Here is a 19,684-nt window from a genome sequence, read left to right on the forward strand (position 1 = left end):
CTGACATTAGCTCCCTTTCCTGTTCCAGTCGCGTATGTTTCGCGGGAAGAACGACTGCCGGAAAGCCCCCGTGCGCGCTCGAATCTCTTTAATTTTACATTCGTCATCTCCTCGGGAGGTATAAGTAGGGGGAAGCAATATCTTCGATACCTCATCCAGAAACTCACCCTCTCGAAACCTGGACAGCAGGCTACACCGCGATGCAGAGCGCCTCTCTTGCAGAGTCTGCCACTTGAGTTTGCCATACATCTCGGTAACCCTATCACGCTTACCAAATAACCCTGTGACGAAACGCGCCGCTCTTCTTTGGATTTCTCTATCTCCTCCGTCAACCCGACCTGGCACGGATCCCACACTGACGAGCAATATTCAAGTACAGGTCGAACGAGTGTTTTGTAAGCCACCTCCTTTGTTGATGGACTACATTTTCTAAGGACTCTCCCAATGAATCTCGACCTGGCACCCGCCTTACCACCAATTTATTTTATATGATCATTCCACTTCCAATCGTTCCGCACGCATACTCCCAGATATTTTACAGAAGTAACTGCTACCAGTGTTTGTTCCGCTATCATATAATCATACAGTAAAGGATCCTTCTTTCTATGTATTCGCAATACATTACATTTGTTTATGTTAAGAGCCAGTTGCCACTCCCTGCACCAAGTGCCTATCCGCTGCAGATCTTCCTGCATTTCGCTACAATTTTCTAATGCTGCAACTTCTCTGTATACTACAGCATCATCCGCGAAAAGCCGCGTGGAACTTCCGACACTATCTACTAGATCATTTACATATATTGTGAAAAGCAATGGTCCCATAACACTCCCCTGTGGCACGCCAGAGGTTACTTTGACGTCTGTAGACGTCTCTCCATTGGTAACAACATGCTGTGTTCTGTTTGCTAAAAACTTTTCAATCCAGCCACACAGCTAGTCTGATATTCCGTAGGCTCTTACTTTGTTTATCAGGCGACATTGCGGAACTGTATCAATTACGTACTACGGCGGCACACACTTAATTCAACATGTAAACGTCACTACAGATATTCAGAGTTAGGTTATGAGATGTTCGATATGCCTGCCAAGATTGGCGATGATGTGGCGCAGATGGATAGCCAAATTCTGCATGACCCGTTGAAGGGTCGGAATATCGACTGTGTTGATGACCTCCTGAATGGCTGTTTTCGGCCCAGCAGTGGTTTTGAGGTTATTGCTGTACATATTTTCTTTAATAGAGTCCCACAAAATGGAGTCACATTGGTTCAGATCCGAACAATATGATGGCCAATCGAGGCCCATGCCAGTGTCCTATGCGTACCACAGAGCCTGAATGTGGTCCCCAAAATGCTCCTCCAGGACGTTAAACACTCTCCTGCTTCGTTGGGGTTAAGCTCCGTCCTGCATGAACTACATCTTGTAGAAATCAAGGTCACTTTGGATGATGGGGATGAAATCATTTTCCAAAACCTTCACGTACCGTTCGGTAGTCACCGGCCCATCAAGGAATATTGCACTGATTATTCCGTCACCTGTTGAGAGTGAAGAGACGTCTCGATCGCGAAATGCGGATTCTCCGTCCGCCAAATGGGCCACTTTTGCGTCTTGATGAACCCAACCAAATGAAAGTGGGCTAAGCCAAATCACATTCACATCAAAATTCCCATCATATCCTGTGGCCAGCCGTGGTGTTTGAACATCCTAGCGCAAACCGTTCAGAAGCTGTGAGGATTTTATTTCATATAGTTCACCCTGTATTACTCCTAACCTCGGACAACATTGAGACGGCCCAATTCTACAGAGCCACTGTGACAGGGTCGCGTAGTGCGTAGCGAATGGGCGTAGTGAGCAGGAGACCCACGCTCTAATCATACCCTTTTTATAAATTATCGTTCGTTGCTTCAGTCTGCATACAAACGTCGCAGATGCTTGAGACCTGAAAAAGGTCTGTGGAACCATAACGTTTAATTTGAAATACATGTTTGCTATCGTAGCAACTCGTGGATATGACAGTGTACCTGAATGCGCCATATGAGTTGTTTCTCTTTCCTGAGCAGGTTTATCTCTATCGCATACTGATGAACAGTCACAATAGCTCTACCTACATAAATACTAATAATATCCAAAATCTGAACTCATTGTTATATAAAAAAATTTCAGATTGAATCCCCATACCACTGTCGAAACACTACAGGCAGACATGGCAGTTTTGTTGTACGGCGGTCGGCCTCTGCAGCGACAAGGCACGGCATATTCGCCGGTCGACAGACGGCGGTAGGTGTGTTCTAGCCACTTGCCGCAGGCCTGTTAAAACAATTTTTAATATTGCTGGCTATCAAAAAGCCGTCGATATGCCGTACGGCAGAAATCGTAGGGTGTGAAACGAAGGAATTGGAGGAATATGCTTACTGCCGACTCCGCAAGTCGGACACGAGACGTATGCGAGAAAGAAAGTAGGGTGAGTGACACAATATATTTTGTACTCCATGTCTCTAACGAGCTGCTCCGCTGAAAATAAAGAATTGGAGGAATATGGAAACTACCGACTTGGCCCCGATCAGACACGAACTGCGTTCGGAACAGAATACACGCGTGCAGCAGAACGTTTCAGATAGTTGCAAAACGGTACTTCGAGTCTCATGCAATAGTCATTACCCATTAACGAATACGTAGGATATCCAACATGTGAGGGCAGTGAAATGCTGTTAGGTCAAGATCCACCAGTTTATCCGTGAAGTCTCCGTTTAGGTCAGTGAACCTCGTCCCAAGTTGTACATACATGTTGCCGAAGATGGACCCTGAAGATCAAGCACCGATTTTAAAGTGTTTGTCCATGGCGATCTTGTGCACTTTGGATCCAATTCTCACGGATATCCAGCTGCTGAACCTCCTTCTGTAGTTCATCTCCCTATGGCTTCCTTGGTCTTCCAGTTGGACGAGTTGCATCAGGTTTTCCTCTAAGCGCAGCTATGCCGCGGAACATTTCTGGTCTCCTGTAAATGTGCCTGCACGACATATTCTCCGCACTTTCATTTTCTCCACGATATACTGTTGTTTCGTCAGGCCGTACAGTTCCTGGTTCTTTCTACGTCTCCAGATGTTCTTTTCGCGGATTGATCCAAAGATCTTTCTCATTATTTTCCGTTCAAACATCAATAGGTACTCTTCAACTTTTTATGTAGTGCTCATTGTTTTTGCCCCATATGACAACATCAGTGTTATCACTGTATTATAGGCTTTAAGTTCTATGACATTGTCTGCCTCAGACTGAAATAAGTTTCACACCCACTGACATTATGTTGATTAATTTATTGTTTTTGCCATTATATCTGTTGAACCAGGTGCGAAGGCATTTAAAATTTTCCTCGATGGCTATGTTCCATATTTCAACCTGTAAGGGGACATTATTAGGGCCCTCTATGGATACTTCCACAGTTTCAGTTTTCCCCTTAGTAATACAGAGTCCAATATTGCTCGTGTTATTTTCCAAATACTCTGTGGTTTCTGCCATCTCTTCTTCTGACTACACTATGACGGCAATTTCGTCAACATATCTCAGCAACTGCGTTTTTCCATTTAGGTTCACCCCTTTGCCTTCACTTTTCATTTCCCGAATTACTTTCTCCAGAACCACATTAAAAAGCACTGGTGGAACGGTATCACCTTGTGTCACACCTTGTCTCACATCTATTCTGATGCTGAATTCCTTGGATAGCTTCCCCCTCAGGTACTTCACCTTAGATTCTGTCCCTGCTGCACAAACCTCACCAAGTTAATTAACTTTCTTTATTTTCGAAGCACCTTTAGGATGTTCTACACACTTAAGCTGTGTATACTATCGACAGCCTTTGAGAAATTTAGTAATTTTACCAGGAATTGACGGCTGAATTCTCAGTACTTCTCCCAGATTTGTCTCGTGATGAACAATTTGACCACTGTTGATCTTCCTGACCGAAATCCTGCTTCGTAGTCTCCAGTAATATCTTCAGTAAAAGGCTTTAGCTTTTCAAGAATTATTAGTGATAACACATTGTATGGAACGCTTAGCAGAGAAATACCTCTTTATTTACTTTTACTGCCCTTTCTCTGCAGTGGGATAATGGTAGCTGGCTCCCACTCTTGTAGGGTCTTCTGCTTTATCTCTTTCTGAAGTGTTACTTGCTGCCTTCAACATCCTTGCCATTATCCTATCTGCTGCTGATGCTTCGTTATTCTTCAGTTTCGTAATTGTTCTATCTATGTATCTTCTTCCTCTACACGTTTGCAGTTCTTCATTCTGGGAAGACATTTTTCAGCGTCTTCAGCATTCAGCAACTTCTCAAAATATTCCCTCCAACTGTCCTAAATCTTTTCTTCATCCGTTAGCATATTTCCATCCTTACTGTTAATAACTGACATCTCAGTATTTTAACTTTTCCTCAAATACTTCGTCATCTGAAACAGTTTTCTGCTATCAAATATTGTATTTGCCCTCTCTGTTTCATTAATCGCGTGTGTCATGAATTTTCTTTTCTTTGTGAAGAAAATCCTGTTTGTTTCTCTTTTTGTGTAATAGACTGCTTCCTAATTTTCAGCACAATTTCTATCCAGCATTAATGTTTCCCTTGTTCTCTTTCTGATCTTCACAGTTTGTCCACATTTATGATTGAACCATTTCTTCTTGGTTGCTGGCTTTATTTCTCCTAGATTTCCTTTGCTGATTCAATTAAAGTGCTCTTTATATCTTCCCGTTCCCACCTGCGATGTTTGACCCGTGGCACTTCAAGCGCCGGAAAGCGTTTCGAGTAAAAGTCTTATTTTGAAAAATACGAAGCTTGCCCTAAAGTAAGGCGAAATAGATGGATCAAACGTTAATATTAACGAGGCAGTTGATACAAGCTCACCTTTTACTCTTTACATCATGTTTTTCACGTCCGTCACCAATCTATTTGACAATTATTTTGTGTTGATACGCTTTAAGTGTAATGTGTAGTTCAACGACAATTGGGTGAATTCCGACTCCTGATATTTAACAAGTCGATCTTTTCGTTTCGGATGTTTATAAGAGAAGCTTTCTATCCCACAGTTTTCCAAACATTAAATTTGTAATAATCGCCTCTAATGCTTTTCGTACGTCGAAATGCGTTGCATTCTGAAAAGTTAAAACCTCCCATTCAAAGGCAAAGAATGCATTTTGCCAAAGTTGTACACTGATACTACTTTGTTTTCTCCCTTCTACTAATTACTCCGAAGGACTACTTTATCGAGCTCTGTTAGTTGGCAGATTGTTAGTAACAACCAGTGATCCGCCCAACCAGCTGGAGGTTTTTTGGTTGCATTATAACCGATTTTTATCGCAGGTTATGGGAAGCAAGTACACGCCCAACGAAACAAAGCGCGCATGCTTGGGTTAGCCTTATACCCCCGCGGAACTGTAGGTATCCCTCAGACTACTCGCTAACGAGTGTTTCATCGCAACAACCATTCATCCCACTGGTACGTAGCACACCATAAGGTTGAAACTAATTTTCCGTTATTGAATGATCTTGCGATCCTGGCGGTTAAGGTGAAGTACCTGTTCCCTGGGACACACCAAGTTCCAGAGCCGCGTCATGCAACTGGTGGCGATCACCACTGCCTCGCTGAGAACTCGGGGTTCTCTAAATTTAAAGTTAGACAATGCACACTGATCCCTTAGAGGGGATCGCAAGTTGGAAAGATTCACGAGACTTGCTAGGGTCGAGGAATGGCCACGGACGCGGTGGAGGCCGCGCGGGATTAGCTGAGCGGTCTCAGGCGCTGCAGTCACGGACTGTGCGGCTGGTCCCGGCTGAGGTTCGAGTCCTCCCTCGGGCATGGGTGTGTGTGTGTGTGTGTGTTTGTCCTTAGGATAATTTATGTTAAGTAGTGTGTAAGTTTAGGGACTGATGACCTTAGCAGTTAAGTCCCATAAGATTTCACACACATTTGAACATTTTGAACGCGGTGCGAACGTTACTCCCTGGAGCAGGAAAGGGGGAAGTAGAAATGGCCCCCAATGTTTTCCATCACATCATATAATACAGCTTACCGAGTACACGTCAAACTGTATGTTTCGTGGCTGAAGAGGGATCCATTATTTGCAACACTTGCCGGCCGTCATGGCCGAGCGGTTCTAGGCGCTTCAGTCCGGAACCGCGCTGCTGGTACGGTCGCAGGTTCGAATCCTGCCTCGGGCATGGATGTATGTGATGTCCTTAGGTTAGTTAGGTTCAACTAGTTGTAAGTCTAGGGGACTGATGACCTCAGATGAGGGATACCTACAGTTCCGCGGGGGTATAAGGCTAACCCAAGCATGCGCGCTTTGTTTCGTTGGGCGTGTACTTGCTTCCCATAACCTGCGATAAAAATCGGTTATAATGCAACCAAAAAACCTCCAGCTGGTTGGGCGGATCACTGGTTGTTACTAACAATCTGCCAATTTCTTTTTTTTTTTTTTTTTTTTTTTGCAACACTTAGCTACAATGACTCACTTTCATTGGACATGAACACCTGTAAAGACAACAGGAGAAATTGGCAAACTGTTCTGATTTTGATCATATGGGGGAAATCGAAGTCAAAAGCTTGTGCAGGGACTGCTTATTAGGATCTAATTTCAGATGTCTACAGCCTTCGCTGTTTCACGATAGTCGAACGCTATAGCGCGGATGTGGCCCGTCGTGTATTCCATGCTTATCATCATTGCATGGTTTTGTCACGTATATCATTAGTGCTACAATTAATGCCAATTATTACTACTATTACGTACTTTTAAAGCCGGCCGGAGTGGCCGAGCGGTTCTGGGCGCTACAGTCTGGAACCGCGCGACCGCTACGGTCGCAGGTTCGAATCCTGCCTCGGGCATGGACGTGTGTGATGTCCTAAGGTTAGTTAGGTTTAAGTAGTTTCAAGTTCTAGGGGACTGATGACCTCAGAAATTAAGTCCCATAGTGCTCAGAGCCATTTTGAACTTACTTTTAAGGGCTTCGCCACTCTTTCGCAGCTGCCCTGTATTCCCATTTGCCAGCTCTCTCGATCATGGCCGTCTTCTCCTTTCAGATTTCGCTTCTCCATCATTGTAATTACTCCGGTTTCCATATTAATCTCGGCCGTCCACGCGTCCTCCTTCCCGGTGGCGACCATTCTAGGATTGCTTTTGGCCATCGTCCTTGCTCCATTCACCATACATGGCCATACCATTGAATAGATCTATTCTCAGTTCCTTGCACCACTGTTTGGTCTATATTTATTATCTTCCTAATTTCCTCGTTTCTTCTCCCGTCTGTCTTGGATATCCTGGTTGCCCTCCTTATTTCATCCATCTCTCCTGCCTGTGATCTGCTTCTCTACCGATCCTTCGGAGTCTATCCTTCTGCACGGTACGTTAGTATACTTTCCACTACTGATTCCTGAATCCTCTTCTTTGTTTCTTTCGATATTACTCAGCTCCACAGAACTCCATTTAGCATTTTAATTGCTCCTCTTGCCAGCTGGTTCCTGCGTTCCACATCTGCTTCACAGTTTCCAGAGAAATGCATAATCGATCCTAAGTATTTAAACTGCTTAATGTCTTTAACAGTTCCTTGCGACAATATATCCCTACCATCTTCTCCCACTACTAGATATTCCGTTTTGCTCATAATTATTCGAAGAGTGCCTCATTCAAATGCTTCCACTAACGTCTTTATCATAAATCTGACATCCTCTCTACTTTTTGCTATCAGTATTTGATCATCGGCAAATAATAATATGTAGGTAGTGCCACGCCGGAAAGAAATTCCCAGACCATCACATGATTGATTCCACCGTTCCATTATATACTGCATATATATTTTAAAAAGGGTCGGCGACGTACTGCAGTGCTGTCTCAGTCCTTTCGACGTTGGTAATGTCTCACTGAACTTCCTCCCTACTTTAACTAATGCTTACCAATGGTTGTATATTCTCCGAATGAGGGATATTTGTTGTGCTTCTACACTTATATACGCCATCGTTTCCCATAATGCGTTGATAAGTACAGAATCATACGCTTTTTCTAAATCCACAAATGTTACGTGTACTTCCTAACCCTTAGAATACGCCTTCTCACTTACTTGTCTAAGGCTAAAAGTATGACCCATGCAGGATAGTCCAACTGTAAAACCTGCCTGTTCCTCTCGCATCTTTCCCTCAATCTCTATGCTGAAAAACAGGTTGGAGTATGAGATTGAGGGGATGTCTATTATTAGTTCATGAATTCGACCTGCACAAGAGCATTAGCATAATAAACCCTTTGCCCTCGTTATTGCGTTTCGTTGGTAGGTTTTTTTGAAAAACAGTAAGTGCTTAACTTACATTTGGAGCCCACAGTTACCCGTTTTTGCAAAGAGAGACACATTGGTAAAGTTATGGACGTCCTCATTGAAGTTCTGTCGGAAAAAGCAAGGGGGAATTTTTACATGTCAGCAAAAGAAAAAACGAGGGGACCGTGATTTGAGTCCCAGGTAGTGACGAAATATTCATTTGCTTATTTATTTCTTGAGATCTGTGTGGAGTATATAATTGATCCTCCCGATAAGGATAATAGTGGATTTGCTCGATCTCATGGTGCAACACACGGCAATTATATTAAACATAACGTAAACATCTCATAATATTTGCCAGTCTGGAGTTGTGTTGGTTGTATTCCGAAATCAGAAAAACTTGAAAAATTTTCGACGTTGCAAAAAAAAAAAAAAAAAAAAAAGTGGTTGACTCGTGTCATGTTCTCATTATTTAGCGCTTGCAAGGGTTACGTGTGAGAGTATACATTAAAGCTTATCGGAAAATAACAATGAGATACTGACAAACTACTTTAACGCCATTCACGGTGTGGTAGGTACACTGGCTGCGAATTTTCAGACTGTTGTTGAGGACAGTAAAATAACAAGCTATTGATCGCATTCCATGTTAGACAGAATTGTTAATAGTCATGATTAGCGTACAAAACTGTACTTAATCTGGACAATGCATCTGCTGACACAATGGCTGTCGCGACTGTTAAAGTGCACCAGCTATGCTGCAAAATAATTCCATTCAACCATACTGTTTAACGTAGTAAACACCTTTACCTAGCTCAAAAAAATTAGAAGTAGAAGAAAGAATTTTCATCAGATGAATTTCTTATTTGTCATTGAAACGAATATTATGCAATGGAAACTAGTTTAACCTCTGAGGGATAAGGTAAGTTGAATCCACTTGGATAAAACGCATTGAGATCCATGAAGAATATGCTGAAAAAACTAATTGATGTTTTCACAAAAAAGTACTTTATTCTTTTTTTACTTAACGTGTGACATCACCAACATAACCAAACTCGTAAAACTTTTGGTGTAATTATTGTTTCCTGAATAAATGTTTAATTGACTCTGATCTCTAAAATACAGAGTCAGAGTGCGTAGTTTCCTTGCTGTGCCTAGCGACCTACTGAGATACATCGCACCCCGCTAAACTCACATTTTTACGTAATCTTCCTTCTCTTTAATCTGCAACGAACGAAATATTTCATTAACAAAGAGTAAAGCATTACACACAGTCGGGCTCTTGACCTGGTACGTCTAGCCAGTATTGTCCCCCAGATTGCGGACAGAGGAGCCGTCAATAGCAGAGAGTAATAGTCCTGTAATGAAACGCAGTAAAGAAGGTCTGGCTAATACAATACGCACGGTGCCCTAATTATGCCAACGACACCAATTAAAAATGCAAGAGCGGGCTGCTTTGAGTAAAGAAAGAAAGCTTTCCACTCTCGTTTTGTACCTACAGGTTTCGCAAAATGTCAGGCCCATTACATTAAGCTCTCAAGCGCCACAGCAAACTACTATTTAAGATCTTCGTCATAGTGAGTGATAAGGAGTTATTACGACCTCTTTGCAGCTGATAAAACTTCACATTACCATTTATTTCTGTGCCGTCACATGCGTCTGCATTCGCTCCTTCCATTGCTCAAACTACACTGTTTGGATAAAAAAAAAAAAAAAAAAAAAAAAAACGTGAAGTACCCTTTATAGGAGGAGGGAACGAAAATGTATTCAAATTTACAAACAACTTGGCCGTATGAGCCCACTTATCAGTATGACATTGCACCCAATCTGGGCTGAATGCACGAAGTTTTTCAGTTGGGAAGAGTGTCATGAATGAGGCAAGCAGACCCACAACTGATGTGACTGGTTCTTCATATCCTGGATACTGGCACTGGGATGCAGTTGGCTTCCGAGCTGGTCCCACAGATTATCGGAGACGACAGATTTGGGGATCTCACTGGCTACGAGAGTACCTCAACATCACACACATTGTTCATAGAGACACATACCATGTGTGGGCGAGCGTTGTCCTGCTGAAAAGGGGCCTCACAATACTGTCGCGTGAAACGTAACAAATGAAGATTCCTGATGTGTGGCCATGACACACCACTGTGGAGTCAGACTTCCCTCCATCACTACCAGCCATGACTTGGAACCATACTTGATGGCTCCCCACAACATGACACCAGGAATAGCATCGCTGTGCCTCTGTAAAACATTTGAATAATGGGACCTCTCCACATATCGCCGCCATACTCGACGACGATGGTTGTCTGGGCTACTGCAGAACCGAGATTCGCCGCTGAACACTGTGCAACGCCATTCATTAGCAGTCCACGCTTCCCAGTCAAGACACCACCCCAAGGTAAGTTGTTTGTGTTAAATTTAGCGTACACAATAGGACAGGCTGGCTCCAGAAAGTCTCCGACCAATTGTGCCGGATGACACAGAATGTTGCAGTGAGTCCACTACTTGTTCTCGGACGGCAGGCACAGATGTGAAGGGGTTATGACGCGCTTCGTGAATATCAAGGCGATCGTCTCTTTTAGTGGTTAGGCGTGGTCGATTGGAACCTTGACGACGAGTATGCCTACCCTCATGTTCCCATGCAGCACAACATCGGACCATTGTCACATCTGAATGCTCCGCAAATATGAATCTTGCACGATTCGACCAACGGGCCACTTGAGAGACCCACAATGAGGCCCCTTTCAACCCTTCCAGGTGCTGCCTCACATGAGTACGCGGCATCTCCGTGTCGCTGTTCACGTCCCTTACATCCTTACCAGGCTCATGAACAACACTAAACACGAAACATCTGGTGGCCGTTCTGCTACAAAGGATTACAACAACAATCATTCACATATGCGCCGAGTGTGTATATGTCGAAGTTAGACTGACATTTGATCATGTGTTCTGGGTGATTCGCGTTTTTCGCCAGCTGTGTATTTCCTCGAGTCATTTTCAAAGAGGCTGCGCAGCAACTCCGCCATCTTATTCTTCCTGCAGGTCACGACAATGCGCTTAAATAAACTGCTCGTCTTCTGATATTGAGATGATCGATTTTTGTTGAAGGCTGTCGCAGCGTACAAACACATTTTATGGTAGAGAATCTGTTGCCTGAACCGGTAAGTACCAAACGACGCCTTACTTGGTGTAAGGAGCGTAAACATTGGAGGATTGAGCAGTGGAAAAACGTTGTGTGGACTGACGAATCACGGTACACAATGTGGCGATCCGATGGCAGCGTGTGGGTTTGGCGAATGCCCGGTGAGCGTCATCTGCCAGCGTGTGTAGTGCCAGCAGTAAAATTCGGAGGCGGTGCTGTTATGGTGTTGCAGTGTTCTTCACGGAGGGGGCTTGCACCCCTTGTTGTTTTGCGTAGCACATCGATACCTCTCCTCAGTGCAGCACTCCGTGAAGAGTGGGCTGCCATTCCCCAAGAAACATTCCAGCACCTGATTGAACGTATGCTTGCGAGAGTGTAAGATGTCATGAAGGCTAAGGGTGGGCCAACACCATATTGAATTCCAACATTACCGATGGAGGGCGCCACGAACTTGTAAGTCATTTTCAGCCAGGTGTCCGGATACTTTTGATCACATAGTGTATATCTCAGGACGAATTTCATCGTTGGGAAGTAGGAGTCGGTGAAAACTGCGGCTGGAGAGGATTGATAAGACATGGAGGTGCATGGAAGATGGAATGTGGATGTAGCGGCGCAGATGAGAACCTCGACTGGTGATTAGTGGATCGGAAATTGTGTGCTGGGACTGGGTTTTGCGGTTTATGTATGGGATTCGAAGGTGCTGTAGGAAGAGAATAGGTGTGCGTAGTGGATGAGTTCGTATAGGATGATGGATTCGGAAGGTGAGGCGGAGTGAATGTCTTTCCAGGATATCAATATAAACTGCAGCTGTGGTGGTATTATATAAAGCGTAGACGCTTGCAATTGGTCGGTAATTACGTAATACTGTCGCAAATAGTGTCAACGTCTGCGCTGGTGGCGCCACCGATCCCTTAGTAGCGTGAACATTGCGGCGAATGTCTCTGCATCCTATCTGAATCGAGAGATCACTTCCATGCAGCGCTAAGATTATGTCCGCTCAAACATTCTTACTTCCCCAGCATGTGGAGCCTGGGGCAAAACTTTTGTTTCGTCATACAATATTTTGTGTTAGTAAGGTTTTGCTCGGAAACTGCAGATTTTTTCTGTTCTCCATTTCAATATGCCATTGATATTCTGTACAGCGGTAGGAAATTGTACGGATGAACTGACCGATGTAATGGCTTCCTCACTCGCACGGGAAGTTATAAATCTCAGCTCTCCTCAGGCCGATATTTTCCTTAATAGGGTGCAGATGGGAAGACATGGTATAAGACCTATTTTCCGACCTCCTAAGAAGATAAAAGAGATGTGACGCCCTGTTACAGACAGCTTCGGCATCAGGATTCCTGGAATTTACAACATCCCTTGTATGTGAACAAGCAAATACATCGGTCAGTTAATCCGTACAGTTTCCGACCGTTGCGCGGCTTATTAAAAATGGAGAACTAGAGAAATCGGCAGTTGTTAAGCACGTCCTTACAAACACCATACATTGTTTTACCAAACAACATTTTTGTCCCAGACTCCCACATGCTGGGATTCTGCAGTTAAAGAGGCTGTAGAAGTAAGGATGTGAGAGAAGAACTTAAACTGTGACAGAGGATGTAATCTTAGCGGTTCACGGAAGGGAGCTCCAAATGCAGAGAAGAGGTAGAGATATTCGTTGCACTGTTTACGCTACTATGGGAGCGGTGGCGCCATCAGAGCAGACGTTGACGGCATCTGTGACAGCATTACCTAATTACCGACCACTAACAAGCTATCTATGGGTAATAAAAGGCCACCACTGCAGCAGTTTAGACAGTCAGTTGCTCCAGATTAAGACGATGGAGGTAATCGTCAAAAATCGAAGTTTTACCCTGAAATGAGGCAGCAAGAAGTCTGAGAATGTCTTATAGATACGATCATAAGCGCCTTCCGGTTTCTTTCTTGAAACTTATGTTCAAATGTGTGTGAAATCCTGTGGGACTTAACTGCTAAGGTCTTCAGTCCCTAAGCTTACACACTACTTACCTTAAATTATCCTAAGGACAAACACACACACTCATGCTCGAGGGGAGACTCGAACCTCCGCCGGGACCAGCCGCACAGTCCATGACTGCAGCGCCTGAGACCACTCGGCTAATCCCGCGCGGCCTTGAAACTTATATTCGGCCAATGAGTCATTGAGTCAATTAGCTTGTTTATTAAAGTTCCTGTCATCTAGTTGTAAAGATAAATGCATCTTGATTGTTTTAAAATATTAATTTGCTTTATTTTGAGTACTTCATTTACAATCGTCGCATATTCATTAGGTTTCTGTAAATATACAACAAACTGACGTTGATGAAGCTTTTGAAACCAACATTCACCTCTGGTGGGGACGGATTCGAACAATTTAAACCACTTTACAAGGAATCTGCATTGGAATTTCCACTCTCTGAGGAACTCAGCCATGGGCTGACTTTTGTAAGTTCCTATTAGCAAAGGGCCGAAATCAACCCTTTTCTAAACTCGCACCCAGTAGGGATCTAACTTTTTTCGAATATATGGCAGTCCTCTTGCAAATGTAATCTCACACTCCACATAACTCCCTATAGTAAAACGCAGCTGCTCTCTCGGTGACAGACACCAGGACTAGAGCCAAAGGTCTGTTAACGTTAAGGAATACCGGTATTTGGGGAAAGGTCCATGTGTCAGTTCCTGCCGAATTAATATATGAGCTGACGGTGGGCATCCCGAGGCATTCCAAAATTGCTGTCCTCCATTCCATATGCAGATTTCCAAGCTCATCCAGCCCCATATAATGATTGATAACCCACAGGCCCTAGTCTGCCTTCTGTGTAGATGTTTTCGATAATTCCCTGTATGGTAGACATGTACGTCCTTTCAATCACTCATTAGGCCAACAAACGACCCGCAACGATCTGCTCTGGAGTGTGAACAAGTGTGTTGTTATAAATTCATTTCTTGAACCAACTAACAGTTACTAATTCGTTTCCTTTGAAAATATTTGCACTCATCATTCTTTGTACGGCGAAGGAAATCTCCATCTATTACATTCTTTGGCACTAACTCGGCGTCGAGTGAGGTACTAGTAGAGAGAATACTGTAGGCGCCTTGCGACGCGGTGTTTCGTCGCTGTACAGACTCACTCGTCTACGTTTAAAATAGCTTTTAGCCGAAGGCTTACCTCGTACACCGGATGTGGCCGTCTTCACACTCGGAGGACGCCCGCTCCATGTCCGACTCGTCCTGGTTGCTCACCAGCCGGCTGTTCCTCTGCGAACATGTGATTCAAGAATGAATGCGTCGTCAGCCTCTGTACTTGCTACAAACAAATCATAACCAGACAACAATAAGGTAAATGGATCATAGATTGCTTCTTCAGGAAAGAAGTACCCACAGAAAATTTAGTTTATACTTTTGCGTGTAGTGCGGCACGAGAGTTAATCGATAGGTTGAGAATAATTGATATTTTATTTGATTTAATAAAAAATAATTTTATTGTGTGGAGCTTACAGTTCTTTTGCCTAAGCTGGAAAATTATGGGACAACTGGGAAAGTAGTTCTATTAGACCACAAAAAAGGCTACTCTTTCAAAGACCGTTACTGAAATGTGGGGCACCAGTTGATTCATTCCATCTTCCTCAGCATCTTTAAAATTTTGTCCATAAATTTTGGCATAAGAATATATTCGCGCTCTTTTTAACACGCAACTCACCTCCCACTTCCACAAGCTCCCCTTAACTATAACTTGCTCACACCCACTAGTCCACCACTGTAAGTGGCTCTTACCCATCCACTCCCACTTGCCTGTTTTCACTCGGTCATTCAGCTCAACTCATTATCACTTCGTGTCTGCCTGTCACTGTCTCTTGTCTGTCAGGCACAGTCTCTTTCGTTCTGTCCTACCACTACTGTCTCCTCTCACTGTTCGTGTCTTCCTTTTGCTCTCTCTCTCTGCTGCTATCTCATTCATTCCTTCTCGCTCCGCTGTTCCTCCTCACTCTCACTATCACTCTCTTCTTCTCTAGTGTTATCATAGACTCTGTCTATCTTTATCACCGGCTCTCATCCACTTCCACTTTCTCCTCCTCTTTATTCCTCTCCCATCGTCACTAAGTCTTCACTCATTTCCTAGCACTATTCTGTGACTGCCAACTATGTTCCTCTGCCACAGTGTTCTTCTCCTTCTCTCACACTGTCCTTCTCTCGTTCGCTCTTTCTGTACCACAACCAATGTTTACTATTTTCTTCCGTTTCTATCCCACTGCCACTGTCTCCTTCTGCCTCGGCATAGGAAGCTCAAATATGTTCGTTTGCCGAAATTTATAGGAAAAGTTGTAAAAGTGCTGAGGATGGAAGAATGAGGCATTTGGTACCCACTTTTCAGTGACTGTGTTTCAAACAGGAGGATATTCGCCTTTTTTTATTCCGAAGGGAGCATTTTTCCGCTGATTCCCTTCTTGTCCCTGCTATGGCAGGGCGCGTCATTCAGACGAAGGGTACTTTAAGGGACAATAAAATTTTGATAGTTTATTTATGTGAAATTTAAATAACACAAACCTAATGTTACCCATCAGAGCGGATTTTACCTGCACAAATATCTTGTATGTGCTTCAGCACTCAACAGGGTTTACTCAGAACCCCTCTGATGATAACGAAAACACTTTACAGCATACTTCTCTGTGCTGCGACACTATATAAACAACATTTTCGCCTCAGACCAGATTTTACGTGAGTATTTTACGCATACAAGAAGGGTAGCTTTGAAGCTCCTTACATCGTAAATGGATGGAGATACTTAATATTCGAGATAGGGATTTTATAAATAAATCAATCGTAAAAATTTCGCCCATTTGCTGCAGCTTGGTTTTGGTTTCTATAAACTATGTTTGTGGGGTGTTTCTTGATAATTGATCAAGATTTTTCAAAACAGGAGGATGGAACCTCTAGATTAGTGTCTAGAGAATATATCCTTAAAATTTGGGCAATATGCTGTCTTCAGTTATTTAGATATCAGGTGCTGAGAAAATGGTGAAAATGCTTTTTTCGAGTTTTCTCAGGAACCGCCCATGAACTATTCATAATCCCGTTGAGGCTCACCGTAGACCATATCTAATGCAGAAAGAACCAACTGATTTGCTCCGTATTCTCCATTTGTCTAAGCTGGAGGAGGAGTGTAATATTCACATTCTGCCCTGTACTGTAGGATAGTTACAGTAAGACAATCCTTCTGCTGGGCATACAAATGGTCTCTAGCCCAAGGGCTATGGAAAACAGTTAACCCTACTAGTCTGTCACATACCCGAGACATGAGCCCCGGAATGATACTGTTTTCATGCGCAGCATGGATACCGATTAGGGAAATCGCTGAACAATGGTTGACTTCATATCTGGCAAGAAGGAAGAAGAGGGTTATCCTCCATCGTCAACGAAGATGGAAAGTGTTTGAATACGAATGACGTGCTGACTAAAAAATTTTACTCTTAACGGATGACAAAAGTGTTGTAGCGAAAGCCGTGAACTTTAATGTAAATGGTCTAGCTAAAAGTGTAGTCAGTAACATCAGCATATGTCTTTCAGAGTACAGATTAACGATTAACTGCAAAAAATTGCTATTGTGAAGCTTTTGACGAAACTCTTATAAAAGCAAAATTTTATTGTGTCATTGAGATCTAAAAGTCAGTAAAGTCGACCATTTTAATTTCTTAGAATTGATGACAGATGAAAGCTGTTTTTAGAAGTACCATGTTCATGATTTTGTGCAGATATTGAATGGTGCTATCTTCACTACAAGAGTGATCTCCACTATCTACCACTGAAACGTAAAGACAAATGTAGTTATCAAGAATATTCGTAGCCTAATAAAGGGTAGACTGAGATATATGCGGCGTGATGTACGTCATGTAGGCCGTTGTTCAGGTGTCTCGGAATTCTAACTCTTTCCCATTCCTATACATATATTCTACCATACGTGTTTCTTGCTGACAGTATTGACGGATTCAAAAGAAAGTGTAACAATAATTCAGTGAACACTAGACGGAAAAACGAAGTCTTCATGGTTAACACAAACTTAGGAATCATATACGAAGGTGTGAACTCTTCAACGGGTGTCAGAAAATCAACAAAAGTTGAGAAACAAACCTAAATTACTCAAATACAAGTCGAAACGTTTCCTCGTGGCACTGTCCTGTTCCGTGCAAGTGTTCCTCGCAGTCATTTAGAACTTATCTCTGTAACAGTTTATTTATTACACACTTTCTCAATATTTTTTGTATTTTATAAATTTCTAGATTCTTCTTCCCTCCTGTTCTCTACATGTATATGTAAATTGAAATAACTTGCTCGTGTCCGTCTGTAAATGGAGGCTAATCTCAGGAAATTCTGTAGGGATTTTCATCCGGTTTTAAATAATAGGTACCCTGATTCACGAGGAGGGTTTTTGCATATAATTTATAAATATTTCGTTCAGATTATCTGAATTATGATGAATAATTAAACGATACCACTGCCACCTAGCATGCATCTGCTATAACTCGAGAGAGTATCAGTGCCTCATGAGCACAGCAAGCAGAATGTAATTTGCATCTGGTATGGTGGCCTAGCAACAGAGAGTGTGTGGACGAAAACTGAAAGACTGTGGAACTGAATGCTGGCTTTCTCACTGTTTTTCATGCTGCTTTTAAACCAGCATTCACCTCTCAGTGATGTTTTCCAAATATGACGACAGTTTCAGACTGCCAATTTTTGCTTCCCTCAGATTATGAATTGCAATTCGCAGTCTTAATTCCCTGCAAAGTCTTCGAACAACAGGTATTGCGTTACTCAACACTGAAGTACCATAACAAGTAACGAAAAGAAAACCTACCTCATCATCAGACTGTGATGTGAGACTTACAATTTGAAGTACTCAAATATTTTCAAACAGTAATCTACCTCCAATTATTTGAGAACAATTGCATAGCGAAAAAATTTGCGAATCCGCAATACCTGGTGTTTAATTTTTTATGCTGCAAGGTGAAACGTTTTTCGAAAACTACTTCAGCAACTTTTCTTCGTTTACTTACAGCACATTCGTTCAGAAGAGCAGCAGATGATTCAGCTTTCTGCCGCTCTTCAATCAAACGTAAACATGGACACGAGTCTTTGAGTGGCACGGCGAGGTCCGCCATAAGGAATCCACGACAAATAACTGCGGCAATGAGTCTCTAGAATGCATCACAGTGCGTACTAAGCTTCACAAGGGGTATCCTGTAAAATGTACATCATGCGTGTTTTTCCTCATATTTTATTTTATTTGTTGCACTCATCCAGCCTCCGATACTCAAGCTCTCGTACACCTCTGATTGTCATACGATATTTTGATTGGTTGTCACCATGTGATCCCATCATTGCCACGAAATGTCATTCCAAACCTCAGTTCTAGATGGGAAACATAACATTCATGCCCCACGACAACTTTCCTGTTGTGCGCTTCTTACATCACGCAAGTTATATGAAAGTGATGATATTCAATTACTTAACGCTATACTCTGAAATTTATTCTTGTCTCTACGATGTGGCCTGCAAACAAAGTAAACTACGCCGCATAAGACGTCTGACACTCAATTCTACCAATGTGAAGACGGCCCCGCTACGGTCGCAGGTTCGAATCCTGCCTCGGGCATGGATGTTTGTGATGTCCTTAGGTTAGTTAGGTTTAAGTAGTTCGAAGTTCTAGGGGACTAATGACCTCAGCAGTTGAGTCCCATAGTGCTCAGAGCCATTTGAACCATTTGAACCAGCTTACGCTCCCATACAACAAAGTTGGTCGAAAGATTGGCGGTGCACAGATAACTTAGTCTTGGTACTGACTTCCTTCTTGCAGAAGAGAGTAGATCGAAGCTGAGCGCTCACTACATTAGCTTTGCTAAACCTCGCTTCCAGTTCTTTCACTGTGTTGCCATCCTGTGAGAATATGCATCCTAAGTACTTGAAACCGTCCTCGTGTTCTAACTTAGCCACTATTCTAACTTAGCCCACTGAAACTGATAAATAAATAAAAGATGTGCACGCTTGCACAGTGTCCCCAAGTGATACTTCTTGCCGATAACACAGAAATACAAGTTCAAAGTACGTCATCAGTAAAAATTTACAAGGTTGATCCGTAAAACTGGGGGCATTCAGCCAAAATAAAACTTTGTCTGCTGCTAATACTTGAGCTGTAAACTGTTTAGCAATCTTTGGAGCGAGCCGGAAATTACTGAACAGTTTACAGATCAAATATTAGCAGCAGA

General features: G+C 42.9%; 1 protein-coding gene across 1 annotated transcript in view; it reads right to left on the bottom strand.

Moving 5' to 3' along the window:
• LOC126252485 (D(2) dopamine receptor-like) overlaps positions 1-19,684 on the bottom strand; it is a 173,792-nt gene that overhangs the window by 8,827 nt on the left and 145,281 nt on the right. The window contains exon 3 of the mRNA XM_049953380.1: positions 14,596-14,684. Within this exon, the coding sequence (XP_049809337.1) occupies positions 14,596-14,684 (89 nt within the window). The remainder of the gene's footprint in view (positions 1-14,595; positions 14,685-19,684) is intronic.

The sequence above is a fragment of the Schistocerca nitens genome, chromosome 4 (assembly GCF_023898315.1).
Source record: "Schistocerca nitens isolate TAMUIC-IGC-003100 chromosome 4, iqSchNite1.1, whole genome shotgun sequence".
In the NCBI taxonomy this organism is placed as follows: Eukaryota; Metazoa; Arthropoda; class Insecta; order Orthoptera; family Acrididae; genus Schistocerca; species Schistocerca nitens.